The following is a 20,218-nucleotide window of genomic DNA, read 5'->3' as shown; positions in this document are numbered from 1 at the left end:
CAAGACAGATTTTCCTGAATGCAATCAAGAGGACAAACCTGGTTTGTCAGGAGGAGATCACAATCCATGATAAATGTCCCCTTTTGGTAAGCAGTTTATGTAAATATTGAGATTTCATTTCTCCTGTGTTTTGGTAGCATGTAGTTGCAATTATTCTAGTATAATAATTAGAGGGCTGGAATGTAGGAGCCATGCATCTGTTCTCTATCTGCATTGTATCCTGTGTTGCATGTTTGTTATGGTAACTAGTCACATGAGTAGGGGCATGGAAAAAAGCAAAGGGAATAAGTTGTGTCTTCTTGCTTAGTTCATTGCAGTTTGTAGCTTTTGACTGGCAGATGCTGTATCTTTTGCTGACCGCTCACTAGCACTCAATTATGCTTAGCTTACACTCAAGTCTCATCACTTCAAGACTATGTTTGGCAATTGCTAATAAATGATTGAATAAAGGATTCCACTTTTGGAGCTGGGGGTACATCATGCAAGTATAACAAATCAGAAGGGTCACAGGCAGCGGCAATTGTTTTGATTTTGTTTTGCCACTACACTTGTATTTACAGTGCCTATAAAAAGTATTCATATCCCTTGGAAGTTCTCATGTTTTACTGCTTTACAACATTGAATCACAGTGGATTTAATTTGGCTTTTTTGACACTGATCAACAGAAAAGGACTCTTTCGTGTCAAAGTGATAAAAGATCTCTACAAAGTGAGCTAAATTAATTACAAATACAAAACACAAAATATTTGATTGCTTAAGTATTCACCACTACACCTCCCCCTTTAATATAACACTGGTGCAGCCAATTGGTTTTAGAAGTCACATGATTAGTTAAAGAGAGATCTGTTTTTGGAGATCTGTGTGCAGTCAAGGTGTCGCAATTGATTGTACCACAAATACACCTGTGTCCGGAAGGTCCAACTGCTGGTGAGTCAATATCCTGGCAAAAACTACACCATGGAGATAAAAGAACACTCCAAGCAACTCCGTGAAAGGGTTATTGAAAAGCACAAGTTGAGATGGATACAAGAAAATTTCCAGGTCACTGAATATCCCTTGGAGGACAGTTAATTCAATCATCAAGAAATGGAAAGAATATGGCACAGCTGTAAATCTGCCTAGTCCTCAAAAACTGAGTGACCATCCAAGAGACCTATGACAACTCTGGAAGAGTTACAAGCTTCAGTGGCTGAGATGGAGAGACTGTGCTTACAACAACTGTTGCCTGAGTGCTTCACCAGTCACAGCATTGAGAGAGTGGCAAAGAGAAAGCCACCATTGAAAAAAAAAATTCACATGAAATCTCAGCTAGTTTGCCAGAAAGCACATGGAAGACTCTGATGTCAGCTGAAAGAAGGTTCTATAGTCTAATGAAGCTGAAAGTTTTGACCATCAGACTAAACGCAATGTTGGTGTAAGCCAAACACCGCACATCATCAAAAACACACCATCCCAACCATGATGCATGGTGGTGGCTGCATCATGCTGTAGGGATGCTTCATTCCAGCAGGCCCTGAAAGGCCTGTGAAGGTAAAGGATAAAATAAATGTAGTGAAATACGGGGAAATCCTGGAGGAATACCTGATGCAGTCTACAAGAGAACTGCAACTTAGGAGATGATTTGTTTCTAGCAAGACAATGATCTCCAGCATAAAGCCAAAGCTACACAAGAGTGGTTTAAAAACAACAAAGTTAACGTCCTGGAGTGACCAAGTCAGAGCCCAATTTGTGGCTGGGTTTGAAAAGGGCTGTTCACACACAATCCCCAATGCAATTACGGAGCTTGAGCAGTTTTGTAAAGAAGAATGGGGAAAAATTGCATTGTCCAGATGAGCAAAGCTGATAGAGAATTATCCACCCAGACTCAAGGATGTAATAGCTGCCAAAGATGCATCTTCTAAATACTGACTCGAAGGGGGTAAATACTTATGCACTCTATTTTGTGTTTTATACTTGTAACTAATTTAGATCACTTTGTAGAGATCTGTTTCCACTTTGATACCAAAGAGTCTTTTTCTGTTAATCAGTGTCAAAAAAAAAACAAATTAAATCCACTGTGATTCAATGTTGTAATGAAAAACATGAAAACTTCCAAGGGGGGTGGCAAATACTTCTTATAGGCATTGTATTTTGCACTTTCAATTACCTCGGGACATTTCAAAGTGCTTTAGAACTATAAGTACAGGGACTCTCCAGGTTGTAAATATGGTTGGCCCCCATTTTTCGAACATTCGCTTTACAGCACCTCGCTGTTATGAAAGACTTACATTAGTTACCTGTTTTCACTAACAGAAGGTGCTTTCACTGTTACGAAAAAAGGCAGTTATGCCCCAAGCAGCCAAGCTCCTCCCCCTGAACTGCATTCTAGCCGCCATTGCTTAAACACGTGCCTGTGAACATTAGTGCTTTATCTCGATTTATTTTGAGCATCAGTTAGCAAGATGAGTTCTAAGGTATTGGAAAAGCCTAAAAGAGCGCGTAAGGGTATTACACTTAGCGTAAAACTAGACATAATTAAGCGTTTCGATCACGGTGAACGAAGTAAGGCCATTGTCCACGTGTTGAACTTGCCTGCATCCACCAATTGCACTATTTATACGCAGAGACAAAGAATCTTGAAAGTTGCCAATGTTACTGTTGGTTCTGCTTGTAGCAAAGTGGGCTCTCTTAGTCGGCATCCAATAATGGATAAAATGGTAAGTCTATTGCTTGAGTAGATTGACGGGTGTACAAAGCATGATGTTCCATCAAGTTATCTTATACTTAAGGAGAAATCAGTCTTTTTAATAAGCTGAAATGGAAAGCACTGGATGATGGTGATGAAAGTGTTGTGAAAGTGGAATTTTAAAGTAGCCTTGGGTAATTTGATCGGTTACTGAGTCAAGGGCAGCTTCATAGCTTAAAATTATTACTAGAGAGAGTGCTTCGGCTGATACTGAAGCTGCCAAAAAGTTTCCCAGCAGAACTGAAGAAAATAATTACAGAAGGTGGTTATTCGTATAAGCAAGTGTTTAACTGTGACGAAACTGCAATTTATTGAAAAAAATTGCCAAGCACCCCAACCTCCGACGACTCAGCCTAACACACCATCATCAGTATGCTCACTGTCTTCCCGATTCCCAGTAAGTGAAACTACACTGTACATACATTATTTCTACTTTATATAGGCTGTGTATTTTTATGTGTTATTTGGTATGATTTGGCAGCTTCATTGCTTAAAGGTTACTGGAGAGACTGCTTCCGTTATGTACTGAGATTATACATAGTGAGATTTTCGCTATGCGACAGTGCTGCAATGATTGCAGAAAAGTATTTCTACTTTATATAGGCTGAGTATTTATCATATCATTCCTGCTTTTACTATATGTTACTGTTATTTTAGGTTTTGTGTGTTATTTGGCATGATTTTGTAGGTTATTTTTTGGGTCTGGGGATGCTCACAAATGGTACTTGCTTATTTACTTTACAATATTCTGGCTTACAAACAGTTTCATTGAACACTCTACCTTTGACTAGCAGGGAAAACCTGTAATCCAAATCTCAAAAACCTGACTTTACAAATATTCTGATTTATTTTAAAATTATTTTAAAAAAAACTTATGATAATAAATTTCATAATATTGATACTATTTATCATTGATTACTTGTGTAGTGTTAGGCTGATTATTCCTGAAATGAAATTATAGCAAGTGTACAGTCTATAGAGTGATACAGAAATCTCTGACTTGCAGACACTTCTCAGGAATGGAACCTTCACCTAATCCAGGGAATGTATGTGCTTTTTTAAGTACTGTAGCTATTCTAATAAAGTGAAAGATTGCAAATGCACGCCGGTTCTTAAAGGTTTGGCTATAATGTAGAATATTTGCTAATATCAATAAATAATTTTGGCATCCAATGATTTTAATCTGTATCAACCATTGTTTAAAAAAAATACTCCAACACTCTTCATTCTGCAATAAGCTAGCCTGCTATTTGTATTGAAAAAGAACATGGCATAACATGCCTCGAGATTTTGCTAAGGAGTTACAGATAGGAACATAAATGTTAATTTAATATTCCTTTCTCCTATTTTTCAAGGAATGTGCTACTAGCTAAATTCAGACAAATAAGGCATATGTTTCTACGCAAGGACCAAATTAGATTGGCCCACCCCAAGCCTATGCTTGCCTGGTTCAGATGCAAACACCTATTCCTCTGGCTCCAAAGTTTCCCAGATTCCATCAGGAGGATGGCACTCCAAGGCCTCATCCTCCAAAGCACTGACAGCTGGCAAAACTCCACCCCCAGCTTTTTAGCTGTCGATGGTGCACTGTCATTTAATTATGTAAAAATCAATAACCTACAGAGACAAAAGAAAATTAACAGATGGGGTGGCAATGCAGTTACTGTATTGTTATAACAGCGCCAGCAACCTGGGTTCAATTCCGCTGCCATCTAGAAGGAGTTTGTATATTCTCCCAGTAACCGCATGGGTTCCCTTCAAGTGCTCTGGTCTACTCCCATGTCCAAAAACAGATGAGTTAGTAGGTTAATTGATTACACGGGTGGAATTGGATAACGGGAGCTTCTTGCGTCAGAAGAGCTGGTACTGTGAAATTTTTAAAAAACGAAGTGTTGATCAGGAAGGGAATTCCAGAGACTGTACTCATGCATAATTGCTGCTAATGGCAGAGTGATACTGATTACACCAAATCTTCAGGTTTGAGACTTCTACCTTTGACAATGGATCTGCCCACTTAAAAGGGCAAATGTCAACAGTTCCCTTCAAATAAACCAATTAAGACAAACTCTACATCTTTATTTTAAGAGGATCTGAGTGAAAGTATAGAGGCAGCTTGCTGCTATTGTATAGCGCCCCGCTGAGAACATGTCAGAATATTAAGTACAGGTCTGTTCAGCTTACCCAAGGACATACTAGCACCAGATGGAATTGCAGCAAAATCCTCACTCCAATCCTGGAGTGCCACGTTACACTCACGAGGAGGAAAGGTTAAACAGACTAAGCCTGCAAGGTCTTGGTTGAGAAGATAACCTCATTGAATTGTACAAAATTCTTAACCACCATAATGCAGAGATAGTGTTTCCAGTGACTGGAATCAAGTATCAGGGGTCAAAGTTTCAAAATAAGAGGTCAGTTGTTGAAGATAAAAATAAAGGAAGTGAACCTTTGGCATTCCTCTCGCAAGAGGGTTATGAAGACCTAGTCGGTCAGGACGGATTGATTTTTTTTTGGATATTAAGGGGATATCGTGCAGACACGGAGTAAAAGGCTCAGCTAAGATTTTACTGAATAGCAAAGCAATCACAAGACGGCAGATAACCTACCTGCAGACAGCACAATAGCAGTTAGTGAAGTTGCTGTATCACAGCTCCAGGGAGTTTCACACTGGGTGATCTGTGCAGACTTTGTATGTCCTTCTGACACTGCAAAGGCTCCAGTTCCTTCCCACATCCCCAAAAATGCGCTAGGTTAATTAACTACTGAAAATTGCCCTTGGTGTCGAGGTGAGTGATAGGGAATCGATGGGAATGTGGGGAGAATAGATTAAAAAAAGTTATTGAGGGAAATGGGAATGCTGTGAGCCAACGTAAAACCAATGGGTCAAAATAGCCTATGTCACCAGGACACAGATGAACTCAAAATCATCAGAGGCAAATTTCAGGCCATTATTCTACTGAACAGTTTCAAAGTCACAGTTATTTCTTTATCATGAAGCAGACTCTTATATTTGCACAGCATTCTCAGCCTAAAAATGTGGAACAGCAAGTAGTGTTATTAAAATGCAGGAAATATTAAGTCAGCAATAAATATAACTTATATCCTTGAGGAAAGATGGTGAGCATTCCTTTTCCATCCGAAGTCATCTATGATCATTTCAATTCTTAAGCTAAATGCAAAACACTGAACGTAAGAAATTGGAGCAGCAATAGCCACTCACCCATTGTTCCTGCTTCAATAAGGCCAAGATTTATATTTGTACCTCAGCCATTTGCTACACTAACCCACAATTCCATAAATGATCAATACGGTCTTGAATATGGTCAGCAACTCAAGCCACAGCATTGTTAGTTTCCAATTTTCCAAGTTTCAGTACCCTCTGATTTTCACTTCACTATCTTTAATGAACAATCCCTTACATGAGCTGTTTAGCCATGGTTGCAGATATACTAGCCAGAATAATCAATGCTACCTCTCACTGTCAAGCTCCTTTCCTCCATTTTCAAATCAGATCACCTTTCACTTTTAAAAACTTGAAAAGAGTACAAACATAATCTGCTTATTCTCTCTTTATACAAGAAACCCACCATTTATTGAAATAATTCTGGTGAACTTTTGATGCACTCCCATTACTTAAAGTGCATTCTTTGTTAGGCAGTAAAACCACACATATACATTTTCCCCGAAGTGGTTTCACCTATGCTCTATTGTGTCCAGTTCTGCGGATACAAGAAAGCACCAGCACAAAAAAAGTGTATGTGCACAGGAGCGATTGTAAACTGGTCTTCATAAAGAACCAAGTTACATAAAGTTATTTATCATACTTACTGCAAACAATGTTTAAATAGCCTATTCACAGAACAACTTTTGAACCACATGAAAATTCAGCTTAATTGCCATGGTCTGGAGAAGAGTTCCGAACTCAGAGGTAGTGGCACATAAACTGGTGGAGGAACTCAGTGGGTCAAACAGGTCCTGATGAAAAGTCTCAACACAAGGTAGGTTCCCCATTTCCCTCCACAGATGTTGCCTGACTAGCTGAGTTACTGGAGAACACAAAACGCTGGATATTTCCAGCATCTGATGTCTTTCTGGTGTCTTTGGATTCAGAGGTTATGGTTATACAGAATCTTGCAATATACAAAAGGAAATTTAATGAAGAACAGAAAAGGTCTACGGCAGACACAATCTCATGGGGTCTTCCCGTGGCCCTGGACAATACAAGTGCTTATGTCAGGATGCAGTTTACTGACTACAGCTCAGCATTTAACACAATCATTCCAACGGTTTTGATGAAAAAGCTCCAGAACCTGGGTCTCTTGACCTCCCCCTGCAACTGTTTCCTCAATTTCCTAACCGGAAGGCCACAACCTGTGTGGATGAGAAACAACATCTCCACCTCACTTACACTCCACTGGGCTAGCACTTAGCCCACTGCTCTGCTCTCTTTACAGCCATGACTGTGTGGCTAGGCACACCTCAAATGCCACCCATAAATTTGCTGACGATACAACTATGGTTGTCAGAATTTCAGATGGTGACAAGAAGGTGTACAGGATTGAGATATATCAGCTAGTTGAGTGATGTTGTAGCAACAACCTTGCACTCAGTATCAGCAAGACCAAACAAAAAACTGATTGTGGACTTCAGAAAGGATGAGGTAACACACACCAGTACTCACAGGGATCAGAATTGGAAAGTGAGAAATTTCAAATTCCTGGCTATCAATATTTGAGGATCTAACCTGGACCCAACAAAACTGCTACAAAGGCATGACAGTGAGTATATTTCATTAGGAGCCTGTGGAGATTTAGTATGCCACCTAAAACACTTGAAAATTTCTGCAAATGTACCGTGGAGAGCATTCTAACTGGCTGCATCACTGTCTGGTACATGGGGGGGTGGGAAGGGGAGCTACTGAACTGGATCAAAGTAAGCTGCAGAGAGTTGTAAACTTAGTCAGCCCATTATGAACACTAGCATTTGTAATATCCAGGGCATCTTCAAGGAGCAATGCCGCAAAATTGTGCCATCCATGATTAAGGATCCATCACCCATGTCATGACTTGTTCTCATTGCAACCATCAGGAAGGAGGTACAGAAATGAAGGGACACACTCAATGATTCAGGAACAGCTTCTTCCCCTCCACCATCCGATTTCTGAATGCACATTGAATACCTGAACACTACCTCACTACCTTTTTTTATTTCTATTTATATCTGTAATTTAGTTTTTCCCTCTATTACATATTGCATTGCGCTACTACAGCAAAGTCAATAAATTTCAAGACATATTAAACCTGATTCTGAAACTGCATCTCCAATTTGTTCTTATCATCCAACCAGCATCTGCCATTAGGCCTACAAGCTGAGTGGCCATTAGTGGTTTTACTGGATAGGGAGTGGGCTACACACATACACATGCACACACCCAACCATTATGACTTTTTAAAATCTGTTTCAATTATTTTTATTTCAGATGATGATCAAATTGGAAGCATGTAATAGTGAGAAGAAATAATTAATTTATCTTTCTGATAGAATAAATCTATTTTCCATTGTATTTAACTAAGGATACACAGTTCCAGGAGTTTCAAAAAGATGTGTAACTACTTTAAGCACAAAAAATAGATTATACAACCTATCCTTCACTCAAAGACTTGTATGGTTGGCCAGAAGGCCAAAGAAGTAACTACTTGGATTCTTAATTTAAAACAAGATGTCTTTTTTTTTAAAAAAAGAAAAGCCTCCAGAAAGAAAATGTGTCCTCTATACCCATAAAAAATGCAACTCCAGATCACAATCCATAGACACTGGCCTATGAACCTACCCTCTGGAATAATCTACATATCACTCACATCAGGCAACAATGAGGGATGAACAACAAATGCTTGTTGTTCTCTACTATGAACAAGTGAAAAGAAATTAAGGTAGAATCAAAGGGAAATCATCATCTGTTGGAAGGTCCATAAGACATAGGAGCAGAATTCTGCCACTCATCCATCAAGTCTGCTCTATCATTCCATCGCAGCTGATTTATTATCTGTCTCCTGCCTTCTCCCCATAACCTTTGACACCCTGACTAACCAAGAACCCATCAAACTCGTCTTTAAATATGTTCACAATGCAGCCTCCACAACTGTCTGTAGCAATGATTTCCATAGATTCACCACCTTCTGACTAAAGAAATTCTTCTCATCCCTGTTCTAAATGGACATCCCTCTACTCTGAGTATGTCTCCAGTCCTGGGTTCAGCCAATACAGCAGGGGTCACCAACCTTTTTTGCACCGTGGACTGGTTTAATATTGGCAATATTCTTGCAGACTGGCTCGGGGGGGGGGGGGGGGGGGGGTGCATTGTGGGTGTTAATATTGACCAGAATATAGGTGATAAGTCACCTATAAGTCTCTTATAAATGGCTAATACACTCAATTTCATTTCTAAAAGGGTTTAACAAATTTAATATTAAACACACAGCGCATATTTTCCTCGCACAAACAATTGTAACTCACTTATAAATCAATAGCATCATAACATTTTAAGTAACATTTAGATATTAAACACACAGTGCATATTTTCCTCATATGAACATATAAAATCATTGCAACACACCAGTGAGAGGACAAGAGGTCCGCATACCGGGGGCTGTGGCGGTCGCAGTCTGGAGAAAGTGACCAACTGAGTGAGGAGTGCAACAGGGCGCATGTCTGCCCCCCCCCGTAGGTAGGTAGAATCTATCAGCCAACAAAAGTTTGGCTTGAGGGATGACTTTCAGTAGATCTCAGCGAGATAGCTGCTCTGCTACTTATGAAACACTGAGCCCGAATTAGGTCGTCTGCTAATATTTTAGCACCGGGTTCCCCACGAACATTTAGTGTGCTAAACAGGTTCAGAGGCGGTGCCCATCTGTCCGCACTCCAGGCCAGTAGCAATGGCACTTCCCACCGGCTGCACGAGCTGGCTGGTTACCTGGCACCAACCAGTGATCCCTGGCGCTAGGGTGTCACTGCGTTTAGGCGACTGATGACCTTGCGTGCATAATGACTTTACGTGCGTTCAAGTTCAACAGTGGGTGTGACAGGGAATGAGGAAAGGTGCAGCTGACTCATATCGTTTCATATCAACATATCACATCACATCCTCGTGGCCCGGTAGCACATGCTTTGCAGCCCGGTGGTTGGGGACTAGTAAGTGGACTAGTAAGATATAGATGGAAAGGTGACAAACTGAAGTGCAAAAGTGCAAGGTACTTAAGGTGACATACAATAAGTGGAAAAGCACAAATTTTGTTTAAAGAAAGTCAGAAAGTGATAGGATAGTGACTAGGAAAAAACCAAGGAACAGAAGGATCTCGGAATGGATTTCCACATACTTGAATGTAAAAATTCTGAAATATACAAGGTACACAAATATACAAAGTATTTTCCTTTATTAGCTAAATCAGCAAAGATTAAGGTTACTTTAGAACTGGTAATAACAATTCTTGGGCCATAACTGGACAGTTCTAGTCTGACATTTGAGGAAGGATGTGATTGCATGAGAGAGTATTGGAGGAATAATAAAGTCAGGATCGGAGAACTTTAGTCACAATTAAACTTTGGAGAAACTGGAGTAGTTTTACTTAGAACATAAGAGCCAAAGAGATGCAATCTTGGATAGGAAGACTAATTTCCCTTGACAGAGGAGCTTGATGTCAGAGAACATCCCCAGGTCACTGGTAAAAGGATCAGAAACAGATAAGGAAAACTGTTTTATAAACCTGAGGTGGCAGGGTGGATTCTGAAGTTCACTACCTCAAGAAATACAGCTTAAACAGAAGCATTTTGGTTATGATACACATGTCCACCACAAAGCAAAAGATGGAAAATTGTATTTGGACAGTTAGTTCTTCAGCCGTGATGAGCTGAAGGGTAAACTTCTATGATCCAGTTAGTGATCAATACATTGCACAACCAAGCTGACAAATAAATTAATAAATATAGTCTTTTCCATTCTTCTGCATGCTGCTAAAAGGTCAGTGTAAACAGACATGTTTGGTTTTGTCCGATAGAAACAGATAATCTTTTCCTACTGATAAAATAAATGCAGCCTTTTCACTCCTGTCAATATATTGCCAAGACTTCATAACTTTTGAAAGTTTTAAAATCCATTAGAATTATCCAAAAGACACTGAATGCATGTCCTTCTATCAGGAAATGGTATCAACAGCAGAACGTGATCACAAAGAATGCATGTTAACAGTAACAGTATCATGGCAAGGAAGGTAACAAACTAAATGTTATCTAAATCACATTCAACCAAGTATATACTTCTGCCAGTTTTTCTGCAATATCGTCTAACAAGGAATACAAAGGGAATCCAGAAAACTTCTGAAAATAAAATTCCCCAATCAGAATTCAATTGAAGTTTACTGTGTTTGATGACTACGCACTCCGGGTGAGATTGCAAATTGTAAAAAGAATGTCAAATTGAGTTAGAACATAGAGCATTGTAGCATTATAGCCCACAATCAACTTAACCCTTCCCATCTACAGCACTATATTGTCCACAATCAACCTAACCCAACCCACCTACAAAGCCCATATGAACACTAGTATTTCTTTCATCCATCTGCCCAAGAGTCTCTCTATATATAAAAATATCTACATCTGTAATTTTCCATCTGTTAATGGGCAAACAAACAGCATGTAATTAAATGGGCAATTGCGAAGTTATCCACTTTGCTAGGAAAAGCATAAGGGGGTAGCTGTACTTAAATTAGGATAGACAGAGATGTGTGCATTCTTGTACTTCCTCACTGAAGACAAACATGCAGGTATGAGCAAGCAATCATGCTAAATAGTATGTTGCCACTTCACCAAAAGAATTTCACACATAGGAGTGAAGATTTCTTTCTACAAATCTACAAAACCTTGGCAACACCAAACCTGAAGTACTGGATGGTTTTAGTTTCCAATGCAAAGGATCAAAGTAAATTTATTATCAAAGTATGCATGTCACCAAAACTATCGTGAGATTCATTTCCTTGGGTGCATTCATAGTAGACAAATAAATACAATGGAACCAACAAAAAACTACACAAACAATCCAATTGGCAAAGGGGTCAAACTGTGTAATACAAAAACAATACATAATACTTAGACCATAAGTTGTTGAGTCCTTCAAAGTGAGTCCATTGGTTGTGAAATCAGTTTAGAGTTGAGATGAGTGAAGTTATCCATGCTGCTTCAGGTTGAAGAATAATAAATGTTCTTCAACCTGGTGGTGTGGGTCCCAAGGCTTCTTAACTATACAAGCATAAAAGGATACATTTATCATAGAAAGAATTTAGTGAAGATCCACAGCTCTGAATTGTAGGATGATTGTACAGTCAAAAGAACCTATCAGATCTATAATCAGTGAACTTTCTAAAGAGATCATATTGCATTCTTCTAAACTCCAAAGCTCTAATTAAACTTGATAGATTAGATGAAGAAAGATTATTCCCGTTTTTTTTAAAAGAAGGGATAGGTATGTAGTTACAAGTAGAACAAGAAATCAGCCTCTGGATAGTGCAGTAAGTTTTGCAACTGAAGTACAAGAAATTCCTTCAGTCAGGAATAGTGAACCTATTAAATTTTCTATCAGATATCTGGCCAGCCAAGTTCTGACCAGAAGGTGATGGCAAGATTCAAAAGGATCAAACAGCCAACATCCGGTCCTATATTCTGTTTCTTTTTCAAAAAGAAATTCATCCTTCATAGTCTTCTTATCCACATAAAGTCAGAGACTGGACACAGGCCCATCAGCATATCATGTCCACGACAACCACCATTTATCCATCTATATGACTCCCATTTATCAGTACCTGGTCTGTAGCCTTCTGTGCCTTGGCAAACTAGGTGGGTTAGAATCAAGATCAGGTTTATTATCACCGGCATGTGTCATGAAATTTGAGCACACAATACAAAACATACTTAACTAGCCAACACCTTTCACGGTTTCAGCAATGAGAAGTGTCTGAAGATGATCAGGCTTCACCAGCATTGTCAAACATACAAATTAGAAACAGACGTAGGTCACTCCAGTCTGCCTCGCAATTTAGTAAGACAGTGGTTCACTTGGCTGTAATCTGGCATTTCCATTTTCCCATGATAACATCCACTGGCCTCCACCAAAATAAGTTGTACAGTACCTTATTTCAAAAGATTGCAGAGTCAAGACAAGGGAAAAGAATTCTGACGGAGAGGATTAATTTACACTTGTATAGGTGGAATAGCCAGCACAACTTTGTTAAAAGGAGATTCTGACAAAGCTGAGTTTACTAGTCAAATGCACAAGTATATGCAATGCACAGGTACAATGAAAAACTTACTTGCAGCAGCACTGGAGACATAACATTGAAGCAACAATCTAAGCAATATGACTGAATCCTTTTGTAGTAAACAATATTTTACATTGTTGATTTCAGTAAGGCTTTTGACATGATCCTACATATGAAACTGTCCAAATCATTACAACTCATGGGATCCAATACAGATTGGATCTAAAATTAGCTTCAAAAAAAAGGTGAAGGTTGACTGCAGAGAGCTGTTGACTGAAGCCCTGTGACCAATGGATCAATACTGAATTCTTACTGCTATAAATATTAACAAATGAATACGAATGGAGGAGACCTTGGTTGATAAAAGGGAGGAACTACACAATGAACAACAAAGACCAAGGAGGAATAGAATATCAGGGTAAATGTCCAACATTGCTTAAAATGACAGCACAAGTAGATGAGATGCCAAAGTCATAAGCAGTTTTTGTCCTCTTTAGCTGAGGCACAGAATACAACAGCAGGAAGTTTATGGCACAACATAATAAGACAGTAGGCCACAACTGGAGTGAAGTGTGCAATTCCGATCATCACACTACAACAATGATACAATTGCACCAGAGGAGGATGCAGATGAAATACAGCAGGTATTGACCTAAGATGGTGCATTTTGGCTCTGTAGAGAAATTAGATTGATTGGGGTTGTTTTCCGAGAAGTGAAGGAGACTCGGTTGGTGGGGGGGGATGAAGAAGGGTTGCAGTAGGGAGGCAAAATACACAAAATTCAGATGGAATACATAGGCTAGATGGCAAGAAACTTCCCCACATCAAAGATGCAGTTGACTGGAAGACACAGATTTAGGATGAAGGTATATTTTTTCCTCCCAAGAGACTAGTTGGAACCTGGAATGCATTGCCTCACTGATGTGTAAGCAAGGACATCAAAATATTTTATGATCTAGACAAGAACAAGGACCTTAATCACCAAAGGAGAGAAGGTTACAATACAAATGTGTCAGATAGGATAGGTACAGGTGGTTGGGATGAACACAACGAGCCAGGGAGCACATTTCTCTGCTGCTTGACCATCTTAAACGAATGATCCGCCATCTTTAAACTGATACCAACCAATTCCAGGCCCTTTCACAGGAGGAATCAGCCTCTCTGCATCCAACCTCTGAAGACACCCCTCAGGATTTTGCTTCCATTGATTCCTGCTCATTCTACTAAATGCCAACAGGCATGCCTAGCCTGTCCCAACTTTCCTCATACAGCACTGTGTCCATACCAGTTTTTAGTCTTGCAAATATTCCCCAGATTGCTTCTGCACAGAACACCCTTCCTTATAGTAGGACATTAATACTGTATATAGTGCTCTAGAATTGGTTTCACCTATTTAACCTTCCTATTTCTATATAAAATTCCACTGCAATAACAACATTGTTAGCGTTCTTAATTTCTTGCTGTAGCTGCTAGCTTTTGTGATTCATTCAGTAAGGGACACCTAATTCCTTTTGCAATCACTACCTAGATTTTTTTAATTTCTTGTCTAATGGACAATTCACATTTTCCCCACAATATACTCCATTTGCCATTTCTGCCCATTTACAAAATCCACCCAAAATCCCCTGTAGTATCAATAATCTCTCTTTTACTTACTTGTCGACCTACCTTTGTATCATCTGCAAATTTAGTAACTGTATCTTTGGTGCATTAATCCACGTCATTAAACAAATTGTAAAAACTTGAGATCCCGACACTGACCCTGTGGACTATGACTTGCTATACTTTGCCTATCAAACAAGCTCATCTAATCCATTTCCTGTTATCCAACTAATTTTCTATCCACATCATAAGCTTATACTTTTTTCAATAACTTTTGATGCAACCTTATGTTGATTACTACATAAGCTACAGGCCCATTTTTTATGTCTTTAATATTACAACTTAAGAATATTTTCTAACATGTTCCCTCTGAGGCTATAAACCTAATTGGCTTTTAGTTCTTCATCTCCACCACATCTGTTCCTCAGATGAGGTTTTCCTTTCCTGAACATCAGAGATGTTGCCCTTCCTCAAAGAATGGGGCTTCCCTTCCCCCACTAACGATGTTGCCCACACCCGTATCTCCTCCATTTCCCCTATATCCACCCATCTTCGTGCCACCTTAGCAAGGATTAAGTTCCTCACATCCTCACCTCATGAGTCTCCACATCCAACACATCACTCTCCACAACTTCTGCCACCTTCAACAGGATTCTACCACCAAACACATCTTTACCTCCACCATTCTCCCCCAATACGGCTTCTGTAGGAATTATCCCTTCTGTGATTCTCTTGTCCATTCACCCCCCCTCCCCCGCTGATCTCCCTCCTGGCATTTATCCTGCAAGTCTTCCCTCACCTTCATTCAGGGCCCCAGTCCTTCCAGGTGAAGCAATACTTCACCTGCAGATACATTGTTATCGTCTATCATGTCCAGTGCTCCCAATGTGACCTCCTCTACATTGGTCAGACCCAGTAAGTGGGGAACCAGCTTTGCTGAGCACATTTGTTCCAGCTGCAAGGAGGATTTCCCAGTGTCAACCATTTTAATTCCAGTCCCCATTTCCATATATGTCCATCCACAGCCTCCTCTACTGCAACAATGAGGCCATTCTCAGGTTGGAAAAGTAATACCTCATACACCATCTAGGTAGCCTCCTGCCTAATGCCATGAACACTAGTTTCTCTAACTTCCAATAATTTTACCCCTCCCCTTTCCTCTTCTTCCATTCCCCACTCTGACTCCCTTCTTACCTCTTCTCTTGACCTTACCTGCCCATCACCTACCCCTGGTGTCCCACCTCCTCACCTTTTCTCCCATGATCTACTCTTTCTTCCTTTCTGATACCTTCTCCAGCCCTCTACCACCCTTCACCTTTTTACCTCATCACCCCCCCCCCCCACCCCACCCCGGCTTCACCCACCACCTTCGAGTTGGTAATCCTTCCTCTCGTGTCGTCGTCCCCCCCAACATTCTCATTCTGATTTCTTCTCCTGATTAAGTGTCTTGGTCCGATTGCTTACTTCCATAGGTGCGGCCTGACTTGCTGAGTTCCTCCAACATACTGTATGTTACTTTGAGTGCTCAGCAGTTGCAGAACCTCTTCCTACCTTCTACCTCCCTCCTTTTTTAAAAGTCACATTTGTTCATTTCCAATTTAACAGAACGTTTTTAGTATGAAAGGAAGTTTGGAAAATTAAACCTAACCAATCATTATCTCAAACAAAAAATTAAAACACTTTAAGAACTCAGTTGGGATCCACCTAGTGAAAATTGAAAGTCAACATTCCACCTCAATGTCTCTAAAAGTTGGACAAGTTTGGAAAAGAGATCAAGGTTCATCAAATTGCAAACTCATTTTGTATTCTTATCGACACTCAAATAAGGTTTAGCACCTCACAAGTTGTGGACTTGACAAGTTATTATGAAAGTTGTTGATCAAAAATAATGACCATTGCTCTCTCTTAGGCTAAAGTTTTATACTATTTTCATGTTTAATTTTCATTTGTTGACATTTTTCTGCTCCAATTATTGCATCAACCATCTCATGTAGAACCACTGGATGAAATCTAACAAGACCTAGAGACTTGTCACCTCACACAGCCAACAATATTGCTTATTATCACTTGTCTGATGATTATACTCCATCACTTCCATACCTACCCCTTGATTCATTTCCAATTTACAGCTATTCCTGGATGTTACTTCTTTCCCATAAACATGTGAGAATTGAATATGTTTAGTATTCGTGGATCATGATAAAGCAACCTGAAAGCCGTGAATGAAACCAAATACTGGTAATTATTGAAGTCAAAATCCCAGAAAGAACAGGGCAGAGACCATCTAAACAAATTAGAATTTTGCCTCTTCCCAAACCCTTGACCTTTACCATTCACAGAGCAGCAGACAGAGCACAATATTTCCCTCCAAGCAGTACTCTGTCCTAACTTGCAAATGGTTTGCCATTCTTTCATCATTGTTCTGTCTACATTCTGTAAACCTTTATCCAATTGTAGTGTAGATGCTTTGTCAAAGCCAATTAAGGATGCGCATTAACTGCTGCTCTTACTGTGGATGTTCAGCTGATAGGAATGGATAAACAACCTCTTAAGTCAATGTTGCTAGTGGCACCTCACATCCATGCATGCAAAATTGTCTACTAATAAAAATTTCAAAAACACTTACAGTAGCTACAAAACTACACCCGAGTCAACCCTAACAGAATTTTAATCCCAACTCAAAAGCAAACTTAATGCACTTGTGCACTGGCTCCATGGGCTCTTTCAAAATGTCAAATTAGTGCAGAATCACAGAGTTACATACCCCAATCCAGTTCTTAAGAGTTTAAAATAAAGGTCACATAAATCTTGTTGGAAACTTCTACAGATTGCAAAGAAATCTTGTATTGGGTCGGACAAATTAAACATGTTCTACATTTGAGAGGTTAAGTATAAATATGGCTGAAGAGCAACGAGAACCTCGTCTTCAGTACATTTCAATTGAATTTTAAAAGAAATAGCTCCAGAAGCAAAGAACTGAAGCTTATGAATCCTTATCAATTTCATTCCCTCCAATAGATAAAATGGCTGAAGCTAAGTTCAACCTCACTACTTTATCCGCAACACATATACACAAACTGAAAATTCCTAAACTATATAATATTTTAAGAAAGAGCATACAAAGTGACAATCAAGCCACAGGTATACCCCAGTGTTCATTCCTAGCTACCAACAGTTAAGTAGATTTTTAACCAAATAATATGCAGAATTGTAAGTGTAGTTAACTGTACAATTTACAAATGATAAACTTAAATTAGTAACTTTTGTGTATCTGGCATTTAAATGGGTTGATTACCCAGCATCATAACAAAATAAACTGGGGAACAAATGAGTAAGTATATTTACTCATTTGCAGTTGACATAAATGAAACCAAGAGTGGCTAACCTTAATCTCTTGAAAAAGATTAATTGTGATCAGCTTCTGTAGAATCACCAAAACACAACAAAATGACCAATTACAGTGTTTCTTTATTACTGATTTCAAGTTTCAATTGCTCCAAAATACTATCTGGAACCACTCCCTCGTTACCTGACAAACAAGATAGCAATTGAACCCTTAAACACGTAGATCAAGGAAAGCAACTTTTCAAAAAAAAATACAAGACTAGGAAATCGTTATCTAGGTGGGAGAAACAGGAACTCTGGGAGATTTTTTTTTAAATTGAGTCAACCTTGCCCCAGAAGTATTTGGGGGAAACCAAGAGTAGAATGCATCCATGGAACAGGCCCCCTGTTAGTCTAGTTGCCAGTGCCTGCGAAGCAGAGTCGCCAGCCCGCCAGTGTGCGGTAAAGAGCCTATACAACAGACAGCCAGCCATGCAGGGGCAAAAACAGCAAAGTTTGAAGCCAACGCTCACCTTCCCTACTCAGCCGCATGACCTCACGGTTTTTCCCGCACTCCTTAAAAGTTTCTTCCAATTCGGTGCCTGTGTAACAATTGGATACATCATTCAGTCAGTCACATAGTTACTACACTTGCCTGGCTGCCTGCGCCAAGTAGACGCACAAACATTCCCAGCCCCGCTCAGCACACGCAGTAAAAAGTGTTTTTTCGGGTTAAACAGCGCTTTGGACTCACCGTCGGCCCCTTGATGTTTAGCGGCATCGATCCAGTGGGTCCAAGGCTGTCCCACCAACGCCTCGGGACTAGGTAGTCTCCGCTCCACAGTCGCCATTGCTGATCCTTCTTGCTGCCCGGCCGCTCTTCGGGCCGCGCTGACGTCATCCTCGGCCGTTTCCGCCATCTTTTCGCTACATTGTGCGAGGAGTTCCCTTTCCTTTAAGGAGGAGGTGGAGGCGATGTTACTCCGCTACTACCGGGGTTCGGCAACATTGTGGCAAGTCCCCTACCCTGCTACAGCTCGGAATTTCTTCCACAGTAGCAATGTGCAGTATTAAACAAACTCATAGGCAAATATGCTCCCTGAAATGGCGTTACAAATTCAATTAATGACTTTGAACATTGATTTGAGAGTTCTCAAGAAAATTGAGTGGCCAGAAAGATTGTCCCTTGTCATCTCTCTTTGCGGATGTGTCCTAACATTAAAGAGTTTTTTTTTATTTCAAATTTTCTAATGCACAATATTTTTGGATTTTTTTTAAATAAAGGGCTGCAAATGAAGTGGCCATTACGCTGGTATCGACACGATAGGCCGAATGTCTTCCTTCAATAAGTTTGCTGCACTTCACTCCGATAGATGTCCGCTTCTGTTAACTGATTTACAAATCTCCAGGTTAAGTCTGGGGTTACAACGAACTTTTAGCTATATTTAATTTGTTCCTGTTTTACATTTATATCTTTAAAGTAAATGGATAATAATTCCTGAATGCATAATCTCTCTAAAAACTATTGATATTGAAGTCCCGAAATTTAAAAGTTGGCTGTATGCCTTCTAGTGAGTTTAGATGGCCGAAACCCATTTTCTCTCCTGGCCAGCTTACAACATGCCCAGTGGTTTTCGAGATGAGGCAGGTGGCTGCATATTTTGCACAAATCTTAACAGTGCCGCACTTCCTTAAACCCGAACGTCAGTCTCTAGGCTCCTACGCTATGCACGCGCGTCACTGCTGGAGCTCTCGACCAGGGACGTTCCTAACTATACCATCAGCAAAACAAACAGCTGGAGGGGTTGAAACTTGCAGGAAGTGGAAGAGTTTGCAAGTATTTAATCAAACCTATATTTAATCACTTGTAATACAATCTGCCACCTAAAATTCAGTCAAAATACATCATTCTTAGTAAAACCATGATTTAGAAAATTTATTGTTTCTTATGTTTTTTTTTAATGATCAGGGTGCTGCTAGGAAGGCCAGGATTTATTGCCCTTTCCTAAAAGAAGGTGGCCAATGAAGGTAGTGATACCGTGTAATAGGAATTCCAGAATTTGGATTCCATGACAGTGAATCACTGACATCTAAGGTTGATTTGATTCCCATTTGACAGTGTCCCTAAATGGACAAAACATAAATCGGCTATGAAAAGTTAATCAATTTTAGCTTATTTCTGTCGGGCTTATTTATTTCTTCATACTGATAATATATCGATCAGGATTAGCCTGAGTTACAAACTGCTCGCATATATCTTCAAACA

The 20,218-nt window shown here is 39.7% G+C and overlaps 1 protein-coding gene across 2 annotated transcripts in view; it reads right to left on the bottom strand.

The window, feature by feature from the left end:
* LOC132377840 (ataxin-7) overlaps positions 1 to 18,898 on the bottom strand; it is a 152,225-nt gene extending 133,327 nt beyond the window's left edge. The window contains exons 1-2 of one of the 2 annotated variants that reach the window (XM_059944261.1): positions 18,707 to 18,898; positions 18,486 to 18,554 (exon numbers count right to left, since the gene is read on the bottom strand). In XM_059944261.1, the coding sequence (XP_059800244.1) occupies positions 18,486 to 18,554; positions 18,707 to 18,872 (235 nt within the window). In that variant the 5' untranslated portion in view covers positions 18,873 to 18,898. Of the gene's footprint in view, positions 1 to 18,485; positions 18,555 to 18,706 lie in introns of those variants that run through there. The other variant, XM_059944262.1, reaches the window with a different exon arrangement.
* Between the last annotated feature and the right edge of the window lie 1,320 nt (positions 18,899 to 20,218).

The sequence above is a fragment of the Hypanus sabinus genome, chromosome 19, assembly GCF_030144855.1.
Source record: "Hypanus sabinus isolate sHypSab1 chromosome 19, sHypSab1.hap1, whole genome shotgun sequence".
Lineage (NCBI taxonomy): Eukaryota > Metazoa > Chordata > Chondrichthyes > Myliobatiformes > Dasyatidae > Hypanus > Hypanus sabinus.
Note: the sequence above shows the minus strand (reverse complement) of the source record. Positions and strands in the feature narration are given on the sequence as shown.